General features: G+C 39.5%; 4 protein-coding genes across 4 annotated transcripts in view; 1 reads left to right on the forward strand and 3 right to left on the reverse strand.

Moving 5' to 3' along the window:
* Positions 1-4,497, reverse strand: part of LOC114552951 (zinc finger protein 493) — a 60,892-nt gene extending 56,395 nt beyond the window's left edge. Inside the window, exon 1 of the mRNA XM_028574046.1 lies at positions 4,389-4,497. Within this exon, the coding sequence (XP_028429847.1) occupies positions 4,389-4,450 (62 nt within the window). The 5' untranslated portion in view covers positions 4,451-4,497. The remainder of the gene's footprint in view (positions 1-4,388) is intronic.
* LOC114553134 (zinc finger protein 239-like) overlaps positions 1-23,877 on the reverse strand; it is a 29,505-nt gene extending 5,628 nt beyond the window's left edge. Inside the window, exons 1-2 of the mRNA XM_028574304.1 lie at positions 23,809-23,877; positions 3,973-4,153 (exon numbers count right to left, since the gene is read on the reverse strand). Of these exons, the coding sequence (XP_028430105.1) occupies positions 3,973-4,092 (120 nt within the window). The 5' untranslated portion in view covers positions 4,093-4,153; positions 23,809-23,877. The remainder of the gene's footprint in view (positions 1-3,972; positions 4,154-23,808) is intronic.
* LOC114553116 (zinc finger protein 271) overlaps positions 1-24,032 on the forward strand; it is a 687,947-nt gene that overhangs the window by 295,879 nt on the left and 368,036 nt on the right. The window lies entirely within an intron of this gene.
* On the reverse strand, positions 13,716-23,890 carry LOC114553125 (zinc finger protein 239-like). Its single transcript, XM_028574293.1, has 4 exons — positions 23,809-23,890; positions 22,861-22,939; positions 22,756-22,830; positions 13,716-14,756 (listed from the first exon to the last, which is right to left on the reverse strand). Exons 2-4 carry the CDS (start codon positions 22,879-22,881, stop codon positions 13,812-13,814), a joined length of 1,041 nt encoding a protein of 346 aa, XP_028430094.1. The 5' UTR covers positions 22,882-22,939; positions 23,809-23,890; the 3' UTR covers positions 13,716-13,811.

Genomic DNA, 24,032 nt, shown 5'->3' on the forward strand with positions numbered 1-24,032 from the left:
TAAATTATTTCATGATATTTATTATATATGCTTGGTTCTGACCAACTTAACTTTCTGCATTCCTTTGCTGTAATAGATTAAACAAGTATGTAGATGTTGCCTAAATGTATACTAGGCTATATATGAGCATACATACAAACATACATACTAGAACTTTTATTAATCTCACCATCAGGTTAATAAATTCAGACAGACATACTTTAAATCCTTGTCAACTATACTGCAACAAGCTAGTTCAGCGTACCATGCCTGACTGGACTAGTGTGTTTTTCTTTAGGAGTGGGAAGGGAAGACGGCATGTTGCCAGTTTCGTCATTTGGGCTGACTTGTTGAGTGCAGCGGCACTGAGAACATTATATTTCACACAATTTAAATAAAAAATGAAATAGGATTAGTCCAGCGAATCGTTCGGTTTGTAATGCGCACCTAACCGAAAGCCTCGTACCGAACGGTTCAATACGAATACGTGTATCATTACACCCCTAGTAATTAAATAGTCTTATTTTGACCTGCAATTTATCTAATAAATAGAGGGATTAGGTATGGTATTACGTTACCACACATTTACACAGGCAGATAGATAGTGGTTAAATCTTAGCCTAAAGAAGAACTAAGCAGGAGTTAATCCCTCCCCCCCATGCATCTTTGATGTATCTAAAAGCTAACTTTAGAGTTTGTAAGTAAGATTTTGCAAGGGAAAGTTTTGCATAGCCGTGGGGCTAAGCCCCCACTGTCTTTCAAACGTAGTGACGTCCCGGGCTAACAACAAAATCTACAAACACTCAAGAGCACTCTTACGCACATTTGAGTGATGACAATTTGCTCAAAATAATTGGTTACTGCATTTATTTAATTCTACAGTTGTATACAATGATAGTATTGAATTGTAATGTATCTATTGAAAACAAGAAAATCATAGTATGCAAAGAAACACTAAGACTGCAATTTACATCAGAAATGAAACTGATTAAATCATGCGTTATTTGTAGGGATGCACCGAATATTCCGCCACCGAAATACTTTTATCACCGAAACAATACGGCCGAAATGTTGTGATGACGCAAACAGAAATCGCGACCTGCACGTGCTTGTCTGAAGCAACATGTCTGCGGTGTGGACGTATTTCAGTGTACTACGGAGTGAAAACAATGAAAAGTACGCTCTTAGAGTCTGTCAGCACACGTTTCAGTGAGATCTATTCAGATCCTCTGCACTTCATCGCGACTGTACTTGATCCGCTTTATTAAGACCATTACTTGGATGCGGAAATAAAGCAGCGCGCACGAGAAATGATCCAGGCCGCGATGGATGCGGAGAACCCGCGTAGAGACGGAGCAGCGGCCAGCGCAGGAGGAAATCAGAGCGCAGAAAAAGACCAGATGAGGGGCATGCACCCTCGTTGTCTGATATGTTCAGTGAAATCCTGCAAGAAAGTGCCTCAAATACTACTAACTACTACTACTACTACTACTACTACTACTACTACTACTACTAAGCTATTCTGTTCTTAGGCTACTATATACTGTAGGGCTGCACAATTAATCAAATTTTAATCACAATCACGATTTTGGCTTCCCACGATCAAATTTGCGTGATTGAGCGATATTTAAAATGTGTCATGGAACGCTCCTTATCAAAGTTTTTACAAAGCCACTCTAGCGCTCCATAAACCACTGTCTGATCACGTGCCTCCGTGAGCCAATCAGAGTTGTTCCCTGCACCGCGCAGCTTAGTTTCTAGATGTAGACAGTCACAGAGGACAGAGGAGTAACGTGAGGAAAACTCCACAACAGGTAGCAGTCGGTCATCATAAGCTGGTTACGATGTTTACCAGTTTACCAGTAAACGCAACATTATGTCCCGTATGTTTTGTTTTTCAGACAACAGCAGTGACCATAGTGCTAGTTTGTGTCCGTTAGCTCACAGCTTTAGCAGCAGACTGTTCGACGTCCCGTTGTTGGAAATACAGACACACTACACCGTTTAGCTGTCAGCATTTTAGCTGTGTTTAATCCAGTTACTACTGTGGCTAACAGTAGGCTAACGTTACCTGCTGTGTAACGTGTTATTAGTGTTTACTGTAGTTAACGGTAGGCTAACGCTACCTGCTGTGTAACGTGTTATTAGTGTTTACTAGCGCAACGCAGACATGTAAGTAGCAGTGTAATGAGCCAATGAAATCCGCGTTGCTATTTCGTCAGGTAGATACCTTACGGCAAACGTAAGGAATGTATGGAAAGCGGTCGCACAACAGCTGAAATGGCATACTCATTCACAGTATCCTTCAATAAAGGAGGAATGTAGCACAATATGGTTGTATTAACAGGAATGTAGCACAATGTGGATGCAAAAGCAGTTATAATTAGCCTATGTGACAAAATTTGTTTTGGTTAAATCAACAAATAATCGTGATAATTAATCGTGATCTCAATATTGATCAAAAATAATCGTGATTATCATTTTAGCCATAATCGTGCAGCCCTAATATACTGTATGTGACTATCAGATTGTAGCCATATTTCTGCTAGATATTTTTTTAATTTGATAAAAATGTTTATTTATGCACTGGCCCTATTTAAATACACTCTCTCAAATCTTTCTCGAATGTCAGGCAGATGACAAGCTCAACCGCTCAACAGCTAGATGGTTATCTGTCTGAAGTCCCCATCCACAGAAGTGATAACCCTCTTGCTTACTGGAGAAGTAATCATGGCCGCTTTCCTGACCTGGCAAAGATACTGGCAAGTACTTGTCTGCTCCGTGCACAAGCACTGACAGCGAGAGACCGTTCAGTGCAGCAGCACATGTTCTTGATGAGAAGATGAACAGACTTCACTGTGATAAAGCAGAGAAGCTACTCTTCATCAAGAAAAACCTGCCACTTTACCTCAAGAAGTAGAATGGGCTTGTCTAGTGTTTAAATATATATTATCCACTTCGCACATCTGCAATTGAGCAATTCTTGGTGCATTTGTTGTTGTTAAAGTTCTACAGTTAACATATGGGCTATGGCAGTCTTTGTTTTGATGCACTATTATGTTGAAGGCCTACAGAGAAAATATTGTTGTATCTTTAAGCAGTTGCACTTGTTCTGAATACACTTTCTTGTAGTAGTACAGAGAAAAATTTAAAATGCACTTGACCTAAATGCACTTTGTTTGTTTTTTTATGATAGAACATTTGATTTTAAAACCTTTCTGCAGGCCAGTAGGCCTGTACATTATTATTTAATGTACACATGAGTGGGGTCAAGTTAAACATTTAATAGGGATTAGCCCCTATTAATAGGGACAAAATGCTGTGGTAGAATGTAACAAAGTACAAATTCTTCGTTACTGTACTTAAGTACATTTTTCATGTATCCGTACTTTAAGTGAATTTAAAATTTTATTTAAAACCATTTAGAATGGTAATATGCAAATAAGATTAAGAGAATAACCCGTTATGCAAGTACTTTTACTTTTCGACAACCATCTCCTGAACGCAGTCTCCCACTTCCCAGGAAGTGTCATGTCCTTATATGGGAATTTGCGGGGGGTTTTCTTATGCTAATTAGGAACAACTGGCACGTGCTTTCATTTCATCATCATGAAGACGTGGGATTCATCAATCCTAAGAACACAGGTGCAAACAATTCTGTTGTTTAAGAACAAGTCATGAATCCAATGTAGACTATTCTTAGGAACTTTTTTAAGAACATATTTAAGAGAAAACTTAGAAAGATATTTGTGAATGAGGCCCATTATAAAAAGGAAACACGGACGCTGCAATGAAACAGCGAGAGAAAGTGTGGCAGAAGATCACGGAAAGTCTGAATGTGTAAGTGGTGAAATAAGTTATTGTTATGTTATTATTAAATTTTTAATAAATCATTTAAATTCATCCCGTATTTGCACTGTATTAATATTCATTAATATTGAGATTAGATTTCTGGGACTCTTCAGTCTGGAGTAACCTCTTTCCTTCGCTCACCTCCACCTTCTTCCTCTTGCTCCCTCGCTCCTCTGAGTCTCCCGAGGCCTCACTGACAACTTTCCTCTTGCCCTCCTTCTTCTTCTCCTCCTCCTTCTTCTTCTCCTTGTGTTTCTGCATGTACTCAGTGATAAGGTCGGGGCAGTCCAGGTTGTCTTTAGGCTCCCATGTGTTATCCTCACTGGAAAGGTGAGTGCAGACAGAAGAACATCTCCTCAGGCTTTGTTTTTAGGTAATACATTCTCACTGTTATTGCTAATTCATATATTCCTTTTTTCTATTTCCATTTCGTAAGGTTATTTGATGGTCTGCAACTTAGTGTCAAAATTAATATATATATATATATATATATATATATATATATATATATATACACACACACATACATACAATAGACTCATACGACTCATACTTACTCTGAGAACCCCTTCCATTTCAGCAGAAACTCTACTCTTCCTTTCGCCACTCTGCGGTCCATCACCTTCTCCACCACATACTCCTCCTCCACCACATACTCTTCCTCCTCCTTCACTGCTGCAGGCTGCTCCTCCTCCTCCGCCTTCACTGCTGCTGCAGGAGGTACTGCAGGCTGCTCCTCCTCCTCCTCCTCTTCCTCCTTCACTGCTGCTCCACCTGCAGGAGGTGCTGCAGGATGCTCCTCCTCCTCCTCTTCCTCTTTCACTGCTGCAGCAGCTGCAGGAGGTGCTGCAGGCTGCTCCTCCTCCTCGGCCTTCTTGTCCTTCTTTCCTGCTACGGTCGCCAGCTTGACGTCTGCTGAGGGCTCCTTTGGTAGACCCAAGGGGGAAACATGCAGAGATAATGATACAAGGGTTAGAAGAACTAATGGGAGGTGGGAGTAAATTAAATGGCACTTTTCCATTACATGCTACCTGCTTGACTCTACTCGCCTTTTTTGGTTTTCCATTACGAAAAAAAGAACCTGGTACCTGCTAACAGGTAGGGCTACTTTTTTTAGTACCACCTAAGTCGAGGTTCCAAGCGAGCTGAGCCGATACCAAAAGCTGGCGTGAACGCGATAGAGGGGGGTGTCCTGAACAAACCCGCTATTTTTAAATAGTTCAGCCAGCTGTGTTTTTTTTGCTGCCTCCAGCTTCATTTGAAACTAAATGTGTCTTCTGACTGTGGCAACATCAACACACCTTTGATATTCTGTGTGTGTGTCACGTTAGGTCACGGCAGTTAACTGCGGCGCCGTTTGTTTTACATTTCTTCGGAGGCTCCAGGCAGAGCTTTCGCCGTAGCCTACGTACACACACATACGGCCGGCTCGACGCACACACCAGCACACAAGTATAAACATCAGGCCACTTACATAGGCTACGGCGAAAGCTCTGCGTGGAGCCTCCACAGAACTGTAAAACAAGTTCAAGTGGCCTGATGTTTATACTTGTGCGCTGTTGTGTGCGTCGAGCCGGCATAGAAGACGACAAGCCACACTGAGGTGGTACTAAAATCTGCAATGGAAAACGGACGCAGTGTGTCGAGTCTATTTGAGGCGAGCAGGTCCCATGTAATGGAAAAACGCCATTAGTTTACTATATTAAAATGATCTGTTTGAATAGAGATGAGGAAATGATGATGAGGTGACCAATAAATAGGACTTCAGAGTGTGAAGTCTAACAGATGCACTGTTCTTAACCCTGATTTTCTTCTCCACACACCAGCTGACAGAGAGAAACAATGGTGTTGCAGAGCTACAGGTGGTACCATGACCTGACCTCTCTGACACACCTCTCACTAACCCTGATTTCATTTTTTTCGGTTAAGAGTTCTTATTCCAGAGACTCTAGCAGTGGCCTAACCGTGTGGGCTTCTCTGTTGTAGGTGTTTCTGAGGCTATCCGATTTGGACCTCTGCCATCTCATCTCTCAGTACAAGCAGTAGAGCTCATTCTTCCTATAAGAAGGCTACCCAGCTTTTTCTTTCCTAAATTTTGCAAATTTGACACATGGGTTAAAACCAGGTGTAAAAAGTATGATTAGGATGATGGAAATACAATTGAGGGAAAAACAGTTGTTTCACAATGGTGAAGCAACATTGGTTCACAAATGATTTCTTTTTGGATCAAGACTACTATCAGCTAGTGTAGCAGCCAAAGCCCTACTTACTGAAATAATTCCAAAATGGAGAATTCCTACCAAAATCTCAAGTATAGTGGTTTGCATTCAAAATGCAACATGCCTACATTTGACAAAAGCTCTGCTTATTGTACTGAGGTATAGAATGTGCACTCGCAAGCAACTTAACCTGTCAACCTTTTGAGATTTTTGTTTACAGCACCTCCACACATTGGACTTGGGTAAAGATGCACCCACCAGATACACCATTGTGCGAGGACCAAATGGTAACGTATTGTGTCTCAGTGCAAAAGGCACAAATTCCTGATGACATGCTAACAACTACGATGAGAGCAGCAGAGCCACTCAGTGAGGTGATTGGTTAACCCTCACTGTAGACTAAGCTTACAGAGCAGCAAGGCCATAGACACACACACACCCAGAGATAAGAGAAAAACAGGAGTTATGCATGTAGAGTTCAGCAATGATTTTGATATAGTTTGTCATAAATTACAGAAGGTGATATGTTTCCCATATCAGGTAACAAATTGAATAAATAGAGGTCAAATTACAAGTACTTAGGTTTGTTCTATAGGCCTAAAAACTTTAATTTGTAATGATTTTTAGAACTACCAGACAGCGAGTAGTATAACTTTGGGTACAAACTAAAGATAAAAAGAAAATAAACAACATAATTTTTGTTTAATACTTATTTTATTGGTTATATTGAAACCAATACAGGTTAGATTTCGGTCTGAAAACAGTTAATTTAATATTGTACTCTAGTGAGTTTTTTTTTTTCTTCAGTAAAACTGCACTAGAGACTTTGTTGGTATTTTGATTTGCTATATCACAAATAGGTTAAAACTAGATTAATTGATGTTGACGTTGAAAATACTTTGGTGAATGGTTTTCTTTTAAGGAAATGATTCATTCGTTTTGCTGTGTAACACAGGACAGTGTTAATGGCTAAACCACTGAACAGATTTATATGTGCTGCGTTGTTTTGAGTCATGAGCTTGTCATGCCTCAAATAGAAGGGATACAGTAGCAATAATAAATAGGTGGTTTAATGAATGGGGTGTTCACATAATTTTTTTAATTTAAAAACTATTCTAAAGAAAATTTAGTTTTGATTGACTTTCACTATTTACTGAAACAACCCTTAAAGTAATCTAAAAGAGAACAATTACAAAAACAGTGTTTCCTTTTTAGCACAATTTGTATGGATTTTATAGAGTTAAACCAGCATGAGGGAAAGAAATCCGGTTTTATAATGATTGATATTTATTAAAATAAGTAGACTCTTTTCCAAGTGATAATATTGATAAAAGAACAAATAATGCTTTTTGGAGTTCTGTTTTGTGCCACACGGCGCATCATTTGTGTCAGTCGCGTCCATCTCACTCCCCCTCCAGCTGCAGGACCGGTGAAAACTGTCTGGAGGTTCGGACCAGCAGACGGACTGAGAGAGGGGGGGGGGGCGCGAGGGACTGTTCTGCTCTGACACATCTGATGTATTGTGAAGTTAAGTAGCACACAGACTCACGTTCTGAAAATACACACACTATTAGGAGAAGATAATTAGAAGTACTTATTTTTACTTTTAAGATAAGTATTCAGTTGGTTTGTCAGGAAATGTTTAAAGTACGTTTCATTGTTTGAATCTGAATTGGATTGATGAAAATTTGATAGAAATAACTTTGGCTTTAGGTTAAGTCTGACATAAAACATCTGTAAACTATTTTTGGGTAAATACAGGCATAAATGATCCATTCAAAGACTTCCTAGAAACCTGGTTTGAAAAGGGGAATACCTTAATTTGTATTTTTCTAGTCTTTTACACTTGCTGCATCTTTCCTGGTGACCTGTGTAAGTTGTGTAAGGGTTGTGTGAGTGCTGAGATGGGGTTTGAAACCATGATGATTAAATGTATCAACAACTTGGAGATATGATTAAGACTAAATATCTGAATGAAAATGTTTAATGTTGATGTGACTGCTTAATGATGTACATTATGAGTAATGTACTGAGACAATGGTATACATATTCATTTAATATTTACTCTCATATTTATATGTTTACACGAAAAGTAAAATATAATATAAGTTAAAGATAACTCTTATAAACAGTAAAAGATAATACTTTTATACCATAAAGATGATATATAATATACTAGTATACTTTATAAATAGAAGGGATAACAATTCAGTCAGGAAAAGCTTAGAGGAAACAAGAGCTTTAGAGAGAAGTGCACTGGATGACTGGCTCAGGTTACAGCAGGCGTGTCCAGCGAGGAGTCTGACACAAGGCCTTGTGTCTCGGAGCTTTCAGCACACCAACATAAAAAACTTGAATTGACTCAAATGCCTAAAAGTTTAGAAAAAACAAGAAGTTGCCTTTCAGGCCAGTTCCTGCTGGTACCAGAGAGCTAAAAGTACTTTTGAATTAGGATAATAGGTTTCCTATTGATGGATTGTATAGGAGTTAAATTTAACTTTTTACTTTCAATCGGAAGTCAATTATATTTGACCTACTTCTTGCTTTTATCTGAGGGAATTTCCCCACTGGGGGCTAAATTAAATCTTTCTTATGTCATATAGGTGATAAACAAACAGTTGGTTTTTGATTTCAAAGACAAATTATGTCATTTTTAGGAATAACTAATTTGGATTTCAAAGACAAAAAAGTTAGTATCAGAATTTTGTCAAATGCTTACAGATGCTATTTGTAATCTGACATATTTGGGTTAAAAAGAATTAGGATTTTTGTACACAAAACATATGTTTATGAAATATAATGTTTTATTGTCATCAAACTGCCGACCAATATATAGGCCTACAAGTCCAACTGAAAATATTAGTTGCTAAATCAATTAATTGATTGACAGAAAAACAGCTTTGATCGTTTCCAGTTTCAAAAAATGTGAGGACTTTTCGATATTGCTGGGTTTTTTTGTACCTTAAGTACATATTTTTAATGGAATATTGGTGGTAACAGAAAATGTTTACTATAACTATCTGTATGAACCTTGTTTAATTGACTAATCCCTATGTAACATTATTTTTGAATCAATGAAAGTCATACAGGGAGGAGGAGGTGAGATGACTCCAAGATGTCTCTTGTATTTCTCTGATTCATTCTCAGTGTGAGGAACAAAAGGAACCCGGTTATGTGCAACAACAACAACAACAACAACAACAAGTCCCTTCCGAGATGAAATGGTTGATCTTACCAACAGGAGAACTCGGAGCTCCTCTGCTCTCTCCAAGAGGAGTTGCTGTCTCATTCACCGAGCACCACCACACGCTGCACGCTAAATAACTATTAACGTTAGTTGATATCTGTGGTATCGTAGACTGTATGTAACGTTAGTCTGTTTAACGTTAGACTATCGTAGGACTCAATGATGCCTTCACGTGGACGGAACAGCTGCTCAGATGCTAACAGTGTAGCTAGCTCGGTTAACATTTGCTACCAGCGTCGTGTATTTGGTGCTCCTCCTGATGCAGCAGAGCAGCTAAAAATCTGTTCTTCCAACGCTTTCAGTGCTGGTGCCTGAGAAAGGTCCAACATTTGTACAGGCAGCTGCATAGTGCTCTCTAATGAAGTAATAATTGACGTTACCACTGGAGACAAATGTGTGAAGAAGTTCTAGGCTAGTGTTTGGGTGCGCCGCTCTAATTTACCCGTGTAGAACGTTGCGTCGCACATTAGTTCCGCTTTTGGCGCTCGCGTGTAAAACCGTAATAAATTCATAATGGGGCCGGGGGGGGCACAGGGGAGGCCAGGGACATGTCTAGGGAGGCACGTGTAGAACCGCCACTGTTAAGGGACTGGGACATCCTACCAGAAACGTACATTATCTGTCCTGGAATTGTTAAAGTGAATAAAACTTGTATAATCCAAAACCGACAAAAAATACTAAATGGGTGATTTCTGTGAGTTGCACTTTAAAGGAATATGTAATATTAGGTCCTTGGATGTTTTATTCCTAATTTAAAAACGCTTGAAAATTACAAATCCTGAAAAATGGTCTGTCCTCAGCCAAATTTTAACTACCTTGTCTGTAATATTGTTATTCTGAAAACTGTTATTTAGAAAAATAATCAATATTCATCAAAAGTTTAAGTTATCATTCACATTAATTGATAAAAAAAACATAAAATGTTACATAAATTCTACAAATAAATGGTATTTTACAACTCTCCCCATGTTTTCGGTCAGCCCTGTCACGTTACATAAAAAGAAAACATAAAAAGTGTGTAATCATCTTTAAGGTTATGACTCAGAGGAAGTGACATAATTTGACTGAGTTGATGCTGAACAGAAACAGAAATTGTGAAGATGAGAGCGAGCAAACAAGACACATGTTCATGTCTTCATCATCAAAATAATCTGCCTCAGGTTGAGCAGAATAAAAGTGAAATAAAACGTGACAAAACTAAACTAAAGATTAAAGTCAAAGTAGCAATAGGCTACCACAGTGTAGAAATACTCTGTTACAAGTAAAGATCCTGCAGTAGAAAGTCTACTTGAGTCAAAGTAGGCTACATACTTACTTAGTACTAACTTGAAGTATTCAAAGTTAAAGTACTCACTGTGTACATTTCAGAGTTTGAAATTATGGAGCCTTCAAGGTTCTGAAAGATGATATATTTTATATTTTAGGCACAAGTCTTATTATGGTGTGCAACAAGATTAAAATGATAGATGTTTAAAGCCTTCAGTCTGAAAAGGTTTAATGAACAGGCTCTTTTAGCGCATTCATGAACAACACTGATGAGCAAGTTGAGCAAAAGTATGAAAGAGACCAACAGGTTCTCTTCCAAGTGAACTAGAGTTCGGTTCCCTTCAGGTGAGAACTAGACTGGGTAAACCCAGCCCCATCTGACGGTGATCTGATTTCACCCTGTTCAATCTGAAAAGATTGAGCTTGGTCTGGTGATAGCCAGACTAGGTGAGAACGGGATCTGACCCAAACACAGGAAGTGGACCAAAACCAGAGCATTTACTAGCCTGCAGTTTACACCTTTCACAGTTTACGGACTTAAATATCTGGTTTAATGGATAATAACTTTCAGATCCATATGTAATGGGTGTGCAGGTTAGTTCCCCCAAAAAATGTGAATGCCGGAGACTCAGTTTTTCACTTTACAGCGTTAAAATGCATTAGGGTTTTTCTAGCGAGTCAGCTTCCAGTAAGATTCCAGTTCCCTCCAAACAGTGGCCTAGGTTTTAACAGCCACTCTGCTCCAACTCCTCTTTAACACAATTGAAGACATTTTAATAATACATATCATATATATATATATATATATATATATATATATATATATATATATATATATATATATATATTAGAACAGTTTCCACTTTTGCTAATTTTTTTGCACAACTTCACTTTCTTCACATTGAAGCCTGCAATTCAGTGTAGTGACAGCTTTTCAGAAAACCTTTAAATATTCCACTTTAGTATCACACGTTTGGTATTATTTATCATGTTAAAGAAATGTAAACTAATTAATACTTTTCCAACTATTCTTACTGCTTCCCCTTCTTTCGCGTTAAAAGCCAGTAATCTAGTTAAACTTTAGCAATTTAGATTTTCTGCAGGAAATGCATTTTCTAGTTACTTTTCAGATGAGTTTTTACACTTCCTTCATGTTTGTGATAAACTGAAGTATGATGTCATAAGAGTGTCATAAAAAAAGAATAAACCTGTAAAAAAGGAAGAAACTAAATGTTGAAGTTCAATTCAATTCAGTTTATTTAAGAACAGAACAGATCAAATTAATAAAACAAATGATTATACACGGGTTATAAATTCCAGAATAAGCCAAAAGCTCGCAAACGTCCCCCCCGAATACAACCAGCTGTTCTCATGTGTCTAATCCACTGATGAAGTCTGTGGGATACTATCTATTTTTTTTTCTCCTAAAGATTGTGCTCCTCCTAATGCACGTGTGTCTATGGAGGCAGAAGGTCTATCCACAATTAAAATCATAATTTCTCGCTGAATTTCCAACTGATTTTAAAGCGGTTGACTACAAATGCCAGACATGTATTTATAATACAGGATACTTGATGAAATTAAAAAGGCAGGTTTTCTTACCAAACTTTTTCAAAATATTTTGAAGCTAGTGACAGTCTGCTGATTTACGCTAGAGTTTAGATTCTCTGCCCAAGCCCGAGGAGAGAACAGGAGAATTACCTTTGAGCAAGTTTGGAGGAAAGTCGGAGGTATTGCGGCCGCTGTTCGCCTATGACAGCAAATAAAACGGAGAAGTGGATGATGAAGAGACACATGAAGCAGGCTCGCCGTGGCAGAAAAGATGATAGTCAGCCTTCAACCTCCTCTTCTGTTACTTCTCCAAGCGTAGGCTCCCCCTGAGGGCGAGGCAAGTGGGCCAGCCCTCCCAGAGAAATACGTTGAGTTTTTTACGTTTCTTCATTCAGATCCATTTGCGATCCGTTCCATTCTGAATAAACTAACAGAGCAGTTTACATGCTTCGCTCCTGTTGCATTATTCATTAAGATCATTTTAAACAGATTTCTGCAGTTCAAACAACTCTGAATTGTAGTTGAGAACGTCAATTATAACGGCCCACGGATTAAAAAAGTGTCGGGTTGAAATCGGGATCGGGCTCATAATTCCAGTTAATGTGTCGGGCCGGGCTCGGACACAACGTGCACGGGCTCGGGCTGGGTCGGGCTTGATTTTTTGGGCCCGATCTAAGCTCTAATTTACGCCTTGATACAATTTAAACAGGTGAGTTATATAAACAGTTGTTATGAAGTGGGAAATTAGCTTCATAGACCAAAACCGTTTTTTTGTACGAGGCTGTAAACATTTATATATTTCTGATGTAAAGTCTGGATTTTTTCACATGGGGGTCTATGGGGAATGATGTGAGGAACTGTTCAGTGACACACATAACAAACATCGTTTTCAGCATCTTACTGAGATATTAATAATCACTTACACAATAAAACATACATGACCTGATACAAGCTAGCATTAGCTCAATTCAGTATCAGGACAGTCACTTAACTTAATGTTAGCTTAAAAGAAGGATTAATGTTACCTTTTGTGATATTGTGTTCAACACTTTAGTAATAGTATAATATTGTAAAACACATTTTTCATCCTTGAAATGTTATTCCATGTTGCTTAGTTTAGCATTTCTTTCACATGAACATCCAAAAGCAGTACAACTATCTTTTTCTGAGACTTTAAGATCAGTTGTCTGTCCCAAGATGGCGGCAGCACAGACACAGTTTAAACACATTAACTGTTCAAGTCATTTTTTAAGCAGCAGCAGCAGCCATGTTCTGATTAAAGCTGGTCAGTTATGAAGGTTTACTTTGTCGTCTTAAGTGACAATAAACTGAATATTTAAGCAGCTTGACATCACCTTAGTAAACAGTGATGGGGATTTTTGTAAATGGTATTTACAAGGTGATTAATTAAGAACAACAAATACTTCTTCATTGCAGCATTAGTTAAAAAGCGCTAGCAGTTGATCCCTGAACTCAGAATATTATATTACAGGAAACTAACTAATTTTGAGTGGAATAAACCCCTTCAAAGGGAGGGAGTGTAATGTGTAGTCCTAGCCAGGATAACATCCATGCTGTTCAGAAGATAAAGTTACTGCTGGTCAGCCTTCAATGTGGAAAGAAGATCAGAAAATAACAACACAGCTATCAGGGCATGAGGAGGAGGCAGGAGGAAACAGCTTGGCTCGGAAACATGTTCACAACGAGGCAGTGTGAATGAGCTGGTGTTTTTTAAGGTGACCACTCTGAGAAAAAGTTTCCCCACATTGTTCACAGCAGTACGGCTTGTCTCCTGTGTGAACACGCTGGTGAGAGTTAAGGTTACTACTATAAGAAAAAGTTTTCCCACATTGTTCACACCAATACGGCTTCTCTCCAGTGTGAATGCGTTGATGTTTTTTAAGGTCACTACTCCAAGAAAAGGTTTTCCCACATTGTTCACACCAATACGGCTTCTCTCCAGTGTGAATGCGTTGATGTTTTTTAAGGGCCCCATTATCAGAAAAAGTATCCCCACATTGATCACACCAGTACGGCTTCTCTCCAGTGTGAAGGCGCTGGTGATATTTAAGGCTACCGCTCTGAGAAAAGGTTTTACCACATAGATCACAGCTGTACGGCTTCTCTCCAGTGTGAATGCGTTGATGTTTTTTAAGGTCACTACTCCGAGAAAAGGTTTTCCCACATTGTTCACACCAATACGGCTTCTCTCCAGAGTGAATGCGTTGATGTTTTTTAAGGTCACCACTCCGAGAAGAAGTTTTCCCACATAGATCACAGCTGTAAGGCTTCTCTCCAGTGTGAACACACTGGTGAGATATAAGGTCACCACTCCTAGAAAAGGTTTTACTACATTGATCACAGCTGTAAGGCTTCTCTCCAGTGTGAACGCGCTGGTGAGATTTAAGGTTACCATTCCTAGAAAAGGTTCTACCACATAGATCACAGCTGTACGGCTTTTCTCCAGTGTGAATGCGTTGATGTCTTCTTAGAGTTCTCTGTAGTGTGAAAGCTGCCCCACATTGATCACAGCTGTGTAGATTGTCTCCAGATTGAACTCTCTGATGAATCTTTAAATATCCAGATGTTGTGAAGGATTTGTCAGAGTGTTGATGTTTGGGTCCCTCTCCTCCTCTCCGTTTCTATAGCAACAGACAAACAGAGAGAGTTATTGACCAACCTTGAACAAAATAAGCAGTATATGCTGTAACGCTGTTGAATATCGCAATAATTATATAACTTGTGATAAATAAACAGATATTAAAATGTAATCTACTCAATTCTGCTGCTTTCAGTATTCTGATAAAAAAAAGAAGAAATTGCTCGTTACATTTTAAAGAAATTACGAAAAAGTGAAGCCATAGCCGCTTTCCGACCGGAGGGATTTTTGCAGTTCCTAGAACATAAAATTTCTAGAACTCTATTTTTCTCGTGTTCCGACTGGACCAATTTTAAGTTTCTCTGGCCGCAGTTCCTGTAACTCTTTCACCTCCTACTTCAGCATATGAACCTAAGTCAATGAGGGTCAGGTTTCCGGTACAGACAGACCAACAACGGGACAATTTTATTATTTTATTCATCACTAATTTCACTTCTGACAACGTTTTAGGCGAGAAATGAACTGTTTAGATTTCGAATATAGGCAGTGTTGCGCAAATTGATGCTGAATTGACAATTTGCTTCAAAGTTTTCAGAGTTGAGAAGCTCCATGAAGTGAGGCGACAGTCGGCAGGCGCCTGCCCCGGCCCGCTAGCTCTACGCTCGGCCAGTCATGATCAGAGTCCCCGCTGTAAGCTGGAGGTCTCTCAGACCACTCTCGTTGATAAGAGGCTTTTATTTCGCTGTTGACGGTTCGTTTGTTTAAATATCCCAACACATGTCCATCATAAGATTAACGGGAACCTGTGGTTAACTGTCTTTTTGGAGTTAAACTCCACAAGCGTGTCCTGCGGCCGGCCGTCACACACACACACACACACAGTCTCACACAGTCACACACACACACACAGTCACACACACACACAGTCTCACACACACAGTCTCTCACACACACACACAGTCTCTCACACACAGACACACAGACACACACAGCAGCGGGGGAGAGAGAGATATGTTTCTCTTCGGGAGACTTGTTAAAATTATGACAAATATGCTATATACATCAGATTTCGTATTCAGTTCATATTCTTTTGGTGCATATGTTTTCTAATTTTAATGCTATAAAGACCGTTGCCATGCTTGCATCACTCCCTTACCCCTCCTACCAGTCCATACGGCCACTTGGCCAGTGCGAATGCAATTGGAAAAAACTGTTTTGGGGGAGAGTGGTTAGTAGATCCGTTTAGTAGTGGACTTTTCCTATAACTACGTTCCTGTAGCTACTTGGTCGGAAAGAGGCTCATGATGTTCTTTGACAATTAAATCAGTTTTGTTGTTTTTTTTGCCAAATGGTAACGGTTCAGCAGATGAAATACCCATAATACTATACTCCATACAAAAAATTATGGGATTATTTTTGTGACTAATTCCACGCAAAACTTCTCAAGTATCAAAGAAAAAACACTAACTCAAGCAAAGGTAAAACTTAAAACTTGCAAACAAAACGTGTGTAGTCGAAAACTATTGGTTTTTTATTTGTTTGATATTATGTCCTTTTGTTTACAGTTCCCTCTGCTTCTTTGTCAATGATCAGTCTTTTGCTCTCCATCACGTTTGCAGTTTTGCTCCCAGCTTTCTCGTTTCCTGCGCTTCCTGGGGTCCGTTCCAGGTAGGAGGTTTAACAAGCTCTGAGTCTAACCCTGATGTCTGAGTTGATTTACCCTGAGATGGAAACTCTGAGTTTTCGGTTCCAGAACAGCTGCAGACCTGCCAACCTTGAAAAACTTTTTTTGAGTAGCAACTTACTGATTTATTGTCGAAGTTCTGGTTCATGAACATGCGGCACGCACGCAGAAAAAATGTGCCATTAAATGTCAAACCTGTTTACATTTTAAACCCTAGAAAATAATTATGTTCAAGTAGGCTACTTGAATTAAATAAAATATTTTATTTAAATTATCGGTCATATTTAATACAATTAATCGGATCATAATATAACCTAATAAAATAAAATATATTACACTGCATAATGAGCACTTTTACTTTTGATACTTTAAGTATATTTTGATAATACTTTTTTTTTTAATACATGATCTGAGTAAGTCTTCCACCTCTGGAAATCACCACCAACAGTCATGCATGAATACCTGCAGCAGTGTTTAACACTGAAAACACACAGCTCAGTTGAGCGTTTCCTTGCAGTTCTGCTACAGTAGCAGCTAACCGCTAACGTTACCTGCCGGTCACATCGTCTCTAAACAGTCCGCTCACAGTGAAGTCCTGCACAGATCAACAGATGTTAAGAGTCCGGCGGCTGCTCGCTTTGTTTGTTACGCATACTGAGCAGATTGATCCGCTCTTTAGAGCCAATCTTCGCAGATGTTACCGCTCGGTGTTTGGCTAGCTAATAAGCCGTTAGTCTGTTAGCGCCGAGTGGCCAGCCAAGGTCCGACCGACACCGGCACATTCCGCACATCCTCCGCTCAGTTTAACCACCACCCCGGTACCGGTCAGAGAGGCGTGTTTACTTTGTGTCTCGGCCCTCCGGTGCGACGGGCTCCGGTCAGTTTTTAATTAGCCTTCATTAGTAACAGTTAATTTTGTTACGGTATGAACTTAATCATAGGAAAGGCAAAACTTATATAAGACCTTTGTAACGAAATCCAAGACTTTACAAATGCAAGGCTTTATTATTAATAATAATAATAATAATAATAATAATAATATATAATATTTCTCCAAAGTTGACAGGTAGGCTACGTAAATTAATTCATTTCACCTTTCTACATCAAATCCGTTTACCTTTGCAAGCACAGTCCTCCCTTGGAGAAACCCATAGATATATGGGGGAAACCAACCAAACTAAACTGGAATGAGGGAGGAATGAATAACACTATCAGTCATAGACAGTATATAATCTGTAGCCGATATCCCCGCTTGACATTAGAGGAAGGAACCCAACGCTGTGATTGGTCAAACTCTTCTTCTTTAGTTTTTTTTTCCCAGCATGCTCGTGGCTGCTAAGCTGTTTTAGCCATAAGTTTAGCTGCCTACTGTCATCAAGAGTTAGACTGAGACGGCTACTGCACGTCAACGAGTGAACCCAAAGCAGTCACCTGATTTTTGCGTAGTTTAAAGTGAAAAATCGTATCACCGTATTTTGATTTCAAAATACGTATCTACTACGCAAAATGCGTACAGGTTGGCAGGTCTGCAGCTGATTAGAGTTGGTTCAATCAACTCAGGGTAGGTTCACTCAGGGTTACGCGCATGCACCACTACTATAAAAAGGCAGTATGAATGGAGCCATGATACTACGATTTACCATGGCAACAACCACAAACAAACGGGTCGGCGGAAAGTCACAAAAATAATGCCATAGAAAATTACATGTTATTAATCTCAAAACTGTTTCCTCCTAACTCCTGTTAAATCACATAAGACAAGGAATATCTAAAGTAAATTCTTGTTCATTTTGTTTGATAGATCTTTGCTCATTTTTGGGAATTTATTAATCCGTGTGTTGGGGTTCCTAAACATAGCCTACTGTTCTGTACTATGACCTGTTGCACTCATTAAGTTCACATCTGAGCAGATTTCTGTCATTCAAACAACTCTGAGTTGTAGTTTAAAACTTTTACAGCCAATTTAATAAAATTAAGAGTTTTATTCGGGCTCGCGTCCATAAATACAGTAAATGGATACAGGCACGGAGAACTGAAGGCTCGGTTAGCAACCATTAGCTCCAATTAGCGGTTGGCTCCGGTTAGCTAGCTCAATTAGAAATACATGAAACGGAGGAGACTGCCGCAGAGAGATAAATGATGTTCGGGATGTTTTCACAGCAGCGTGGCCCTGTTGTTTCAACGGTTTATTAGTACAGTTAATCCCATTGCAAGACCACCAGCAGCATGCTACCAACGATAAAATGGGGTCCATTTAAAAAAAATTTAACATTTCGTTCCATTGTTTTGCAGACGATGTACAAATCTATTTGCCTGTAAAAGAAAAACAATGATAAGGACAAATTTCAGCCTTTCCTGAACTGCTTGGTTGGATCAGAATTTTCTCTCAATGACAATAAGACAGAAATTGTTGGGTTTGGTCGTGCTGAACATTTTGGTGCCTGTGTAGATGCTCTTGGTACTTTAGGTTCCCATATTCGTCCTTTTACCAAGAATCTGGGTGTGATTTTTGACCGTGCTTTTAAATCTGACAAACAGATTAGTTCTGTTAAAACCAGTTTCTTCCAGCTGGGACTTTTGGCTAAGGTCAAGCCCTACCTGCTACGCAAAGACTTCGAAAGAGCCATACATACATTTATTACGTCTCGATTAGACTACTGTAACTGTTTGCATGTTGGATTGGATCAGTCAACCCTTCGTTGGTTACAGTTAGTCCAGAACTCAGCAGCTCAACTTTTGGATTGTTTTCAAGATTTTAAATGTGTTGTCGCCTTCTTATTTATCAGAGCTTTTACCCCTCACACCTGTCAAAGCACCGAGGTCTTCCAATCAGATGCTCTTCGATGTACCCAGATCCAGTTTAAAATACAAAGGTGACCGAGCTTTGGCAGTGGCTGCTCCAAACCTCTGGAATAGTTTACAAATTCATTAAAGAACTGCTCAGACCGTTGAAACATTCAAGTCCTTGCTTAAGACTCTACTATTCCTTGGCTTTCAATTCAAGTTGAGCTTTGATACCTTGACCTTTTGTTTTTCTACTGTTGGTTATTTTGTATTGTGTATTGTTTGTGTAGATTATCACTTTGTTTTTTTATGTAGCTTGTTAAGCACCTTCGTCAACTAGGGTTGTATTTAAACATGCTATATAAATAAAATTAAACTGAACTGAACTGAACGATAGCCTCTCTGAGCAATTGCAACGTTGACATTGTCATGCACGCGGCATGCAACGTTGCAAGGGGGAGGGGCTGGAGGCAGCTGGTCTGTGTGCGCTGTAAAAAAAAAAAAAAAAAAAAAAAAAAGAAAAATCACTGTTGTTTGGAAAGGAAACTGAATTCGGATTTTATTTACCTGGGCAAGTCTCCGATAGGCCTGCACAAGCTGAAATAGTTTCAAAAACTGTAACAGTGTTTATTATATTACAAAAATATAGGCAATAGGCTTGTAAAAATGACCTTAAGCATATAGTAGCTATAGCTAAGCATGTGGCTACACAGGCTACTCTGTTTATTGGTGATTGCACCTTGCCAGCAAATTGCCCTAACACAAGCTAAATATCAACACATGGCTGCAAAAGTAATATTAATCTCTCTCTCTCTCTCTCTCTCTCTCTCTCTCTGTGTTACGCGGGGGAACAGAACAGCGCTCAATCAGCTGGCAGCGACAGTGGGAGGGGGAGAGCAGAATAGGCACAGAGAGAGGCAGGCCAACAGAAAAACTCAGAGGGGAGAAAACTAACCGAGAAACAAAACAGAGAATAGTAAACAAAACAGAAGACTCACAGCCAGCCGACCCCAACCATCACATTTTGTCCCATTATATTTTTTTCATTTTAATGCTCTTATCAACATGGAAGAGTGGATCAGCTTGCTTTGTGCAAATATTTTACAATTTCACACGAACACAATAATGTCACATAATAGCCGCTTTCCGAACAGGTACTTACAGGATCATAGTTCTATGAAAAGTCCACTTCTAAGCAGTTCTACTACTCCCCCAAAACCGTTTTTTCAATTCGCATTCGCAGTGGCCAAGTGGCCATAGGGACTATAGGAGGGGTAAGGCAGTAATGCAAGCACGGCAACGGTCTTTATAGCGTTAAAATCAGAAAACAATTACAAAGTATGAACTACATACTAAATCTAATGTATATAGCATATTTGACGGGTATCTGTCTCTCTCCCGCCTCTGCCGGCTGCGTTGTGGACGTACGTGTGTGTGTGTGTGTGTGTGAGACGGCCGGACAGCAAGGTTGTCAAGCCCGCAAGGGCCCGCTTGTGGAGTTTAACTCTAAAAAGACAGTTAAAGACAGGTTCCCGTTAATCTTATGATGGACATGCGTTGTGATATTTAAACAAACGAACCGTAATGTAACACCGTTAACTCCATTTTCCACTGCAGATAGTACTGACCTCATGCCTGAGGTGAGCGTGTCTGGTTGTCATAGTGACTATGGTTTCCCCCGACTCATTTCCTGGTTCTCGTTCTCCATAACCAACGTAAAATCAAGGAGAGAGTTAACTTTTCCTGCTACAGGTTTCCCACCGTGGTCAGAAAGAACAGGGGAGACACTTTGTTTTTCTCACTGACTATAGAGTCACTACTCATGTGTCTGTTTTGTTTCCGGTCTGTGAAATTACAAATCCCACTATGGCCACGCCAAGACCCGCCCTTCAATCACTACTATTGGCCAGGCGTCCAAGGTAACGTAACCCCATTTGTTCAGGTCCTATCCCCTGACAAATCTGCTATCCTAACCACTCGAGGTGAAATGCCTATTCCCAACCAATCAAGCTGCTTCGTAGGGCGGGTCTTGGCGTGGCCATAGTGGGATTCGTAATTTTGCTTCCGGTCTAGCTAGATCCTTCACTGTCTATGCGTTAATCGCGCGATAAAGAAATTGTCGGCGTTAAAATGGGTTTGCATTAGGATAATTATAACTGCTTTCACATCCATATTGTGCTACATTCCAGCTAATACATCCATATTGTACTATATTCGTCCTTTATTGAAGGATATTAAGAAGAAGTATGCCATTTCAGCTGTTGCACGACCACTTTCCACACATGCGCATTTGCCGTGAAAGATACAGGCATCGCAATTTTCTGTTACTCTGTGTTACTCTAAGCTGCGCGGTGCAGGGAGCAACTCCGACTGGCTCATGGAGGCACGTGATCAGAGAGTCGTTTATGGAGCACTAGATTGGCTTTGCAAAAACTTCGATACGGAACGTTCTATGAGCGGAATGACGCATTTTAAATATCGCTCGATCACGCAAATTTGATCGTGGGAAGCCAAAATCAGGATTGTGATTAAAATTTGATTAATTGTGCAGTCCTCCTCGTATGTAATTGTTACCGTCAACATTTTTACCGTGGTTTACCGTTACACCGGTAATCGTTACATCCCTACAAGAAACCAAATGGCTCAGAATGACATGAAATCAATGTGTTGTTAAAGTGGTATTGCACAACAGTAGAATTTATAAATCCAGGATAACCGATAAAGCGAGGCTTGACCTAGTCTGATCACAGCATCCTGGCGTTCGGTTTCACGATGGCCAAGCCAGGCTGAGAAGGAGAGACTAGGTTGTTTAACAGCAATATAATGGTGAAATAAGTTATCATTGTTATGTTTAAAGGTTGGGCATCGTTTAGATTTTAGCGATTCTGATTCTAATTCCGATTCTTCCTTTCGATTCCGGTTTTCATCGATTCTCGATTCCGATTCTTTGAGTGGTGGAGTTGAAACGGGTCACATGCTTATTTCACAAATAAGAGGACATTTTTATTTTGATTCAAAAGGGGGGTTACAGTTTGACCGGGCTTTTTCAACATCAAATAAAGCCACATTAGAGCAACGCTTACTGCGCTCCATGGCTGCAACAAAACAAGAGCCTGGCTGCTATGGAAACCAAAACTTGCGCATGTTAAATTTGGAACCCATGATCAGATTTGAAACAAAATCCTCCAAACGATTCCAATAAAGAAACGATTCCGATGGAATCGTAATTTTTGAAATGATTCCAAGTAGGAATCAGTTCTCGATGCCCAACCCTAGTTATGTTATTATTACATTTTTAATAAATCATTTAAATTCCTACCTTTCTTGTGCTGAGCCGAAAAATGTATCCGATCTGTGACTCAAAACCATGATCCAAACCGAACCGTGAGTTTGGGGATCCATTGCACCCCTATTATTTTACATGTATGTGCATGCATCTGCATATTGCAATGTCAAGAGTCATTTATATATAAATCCTAAAAGATATTTGTGAAACCCTCTGTATGCATTCATTAATATTGAGATTAGATTTCTGGGACTCTTCAGTCTGGAGTAACCTCTTTCCTTCGCTCACCTCCTCCTTCTTCTTCTTGCTCCCTCGCTCCTCTGAGTCTCCCGAGGCCTCACTGACAACTCTCCTCTTGCCCTCCTTCTTCTTCTTCTTCTCCTCCTTCTCCTCCTTCTCCTTGTGTTTCTGCATGTACTCGGTGATAAGGTCAAGATCCAGGTTGTCTTTTGGCTCCCATGTGTTATCCTCACTGGAAAGGTGAGTGCAGACAGAAGAAAATCTCCTCAGGCTTTGTTTTTAGCCAATACATTCTCACTCTAATTGCCAATTTGTATTATTCCTTTTCTCTATTGCCATTTCGTAAGGTTATTTGATGGTCTGCAACTTAGTGTCAAAAAACCAAACCTTCAACATTGAGGGCATGATACAATGCCGAATTTGTATGTATGTATGTATGTATGTATGTATGTATGTATGTATGTATGTATGTATGTACACATACATACATACATACATACATACATACACACACACACACACAGTACAGGCCAAAATTTTGGACACACATTCTCATTCAATGCGTTTCCTTTTTATTTTCATGATTAGTTACATTGTAGAAGGCATCAAAACTATGAATGAACACATATGGAATTATGTACTTAACAAAAAAGTGTGAAATAACTGAAAACATGTCTTATATTCTAGATTCCTCAAAGTAGCATCCCTTTGCATTTTTATTAATAAGGGAAAAAATGCCACTAATTAACCCTGACAAAGCAAACCTGTGAAGTGAAAACCATTTCAGGTGACTACATAATGAAGCTCATTGAGAGAACACCAAGGGTTTGCAGAGTTGTCAAAAAAAAGCAAAGGGCGGCTACTTTGAGGAATCTAAAATATAAGACATGTTTTCAGTTATTTTACACTTTTTTGTTAAGTACATAATTTCATATGTGTTCATTCATAGTTTTGATGCCTTCAGTGAGAATCTACAATGTAAATAGTCATGAAAATAAAGAAACACATTGAATGAGAAGGTGTGTGTATATATATATGTATATTTATTTATTTATTCAGGACCAAGAACACAAAGTATTAATATTATAGACTCATACTTACTCTGAGAACCCCTTCCATTTCAGCAGAAACTCTACTCTTCCCTTCACCACTCTGCGGTCCAAAACCTTCTCCACCACATACTCCTCCTCTTCCTCCTTGACTGCTGCTGCGGCAGGAGGTACTGCAGGTTGCTCCTCCTCTTCCTCCTTCACTGCAGCAGCTGCAGGAGGTGCTGCAGGTTGCTCCTCCTTCTCCTCCTTCACTGCTGCTGCAGCAGCTGCAGG

Source organism: Perca flavescens, chromosome 3, assembly GCF_004354835.1.
Source record: "Perca flavescens isolate YP-PL-M2 chromosome 3, PFLA_1.0, whole genome shotgun sequence".
Lineage (NCBI taxonomy): Eukaryota > Metazoa > Chordata > Actinopteri > Perciformes > Percidae > Perca > Perca flavescens.

Bases quoted from the DNA above. Each gene is read 5' to 3' on its own strand.
- LOC114553125 (XM_028574293.1), bottom strand. From the start codon at position 22,881: ATGCAGAAACACAAGGAGAAG. The intron at 22,831-22,860 runs GAGGAGAAGGAG...AAGAAGAAGAAG, and splicing joins TGCAGAAACACAAGGAGAAG to GAGGGCAAGAGGAGAGTTGT. The intron at 14,757-22,755 runs GTGAGCGAAGGA...CTGTTGCTATAG, and splicing joins GCAAGAAGAAGAAGGAGGAG to AAACGGAGAGGAGGAGAGGG.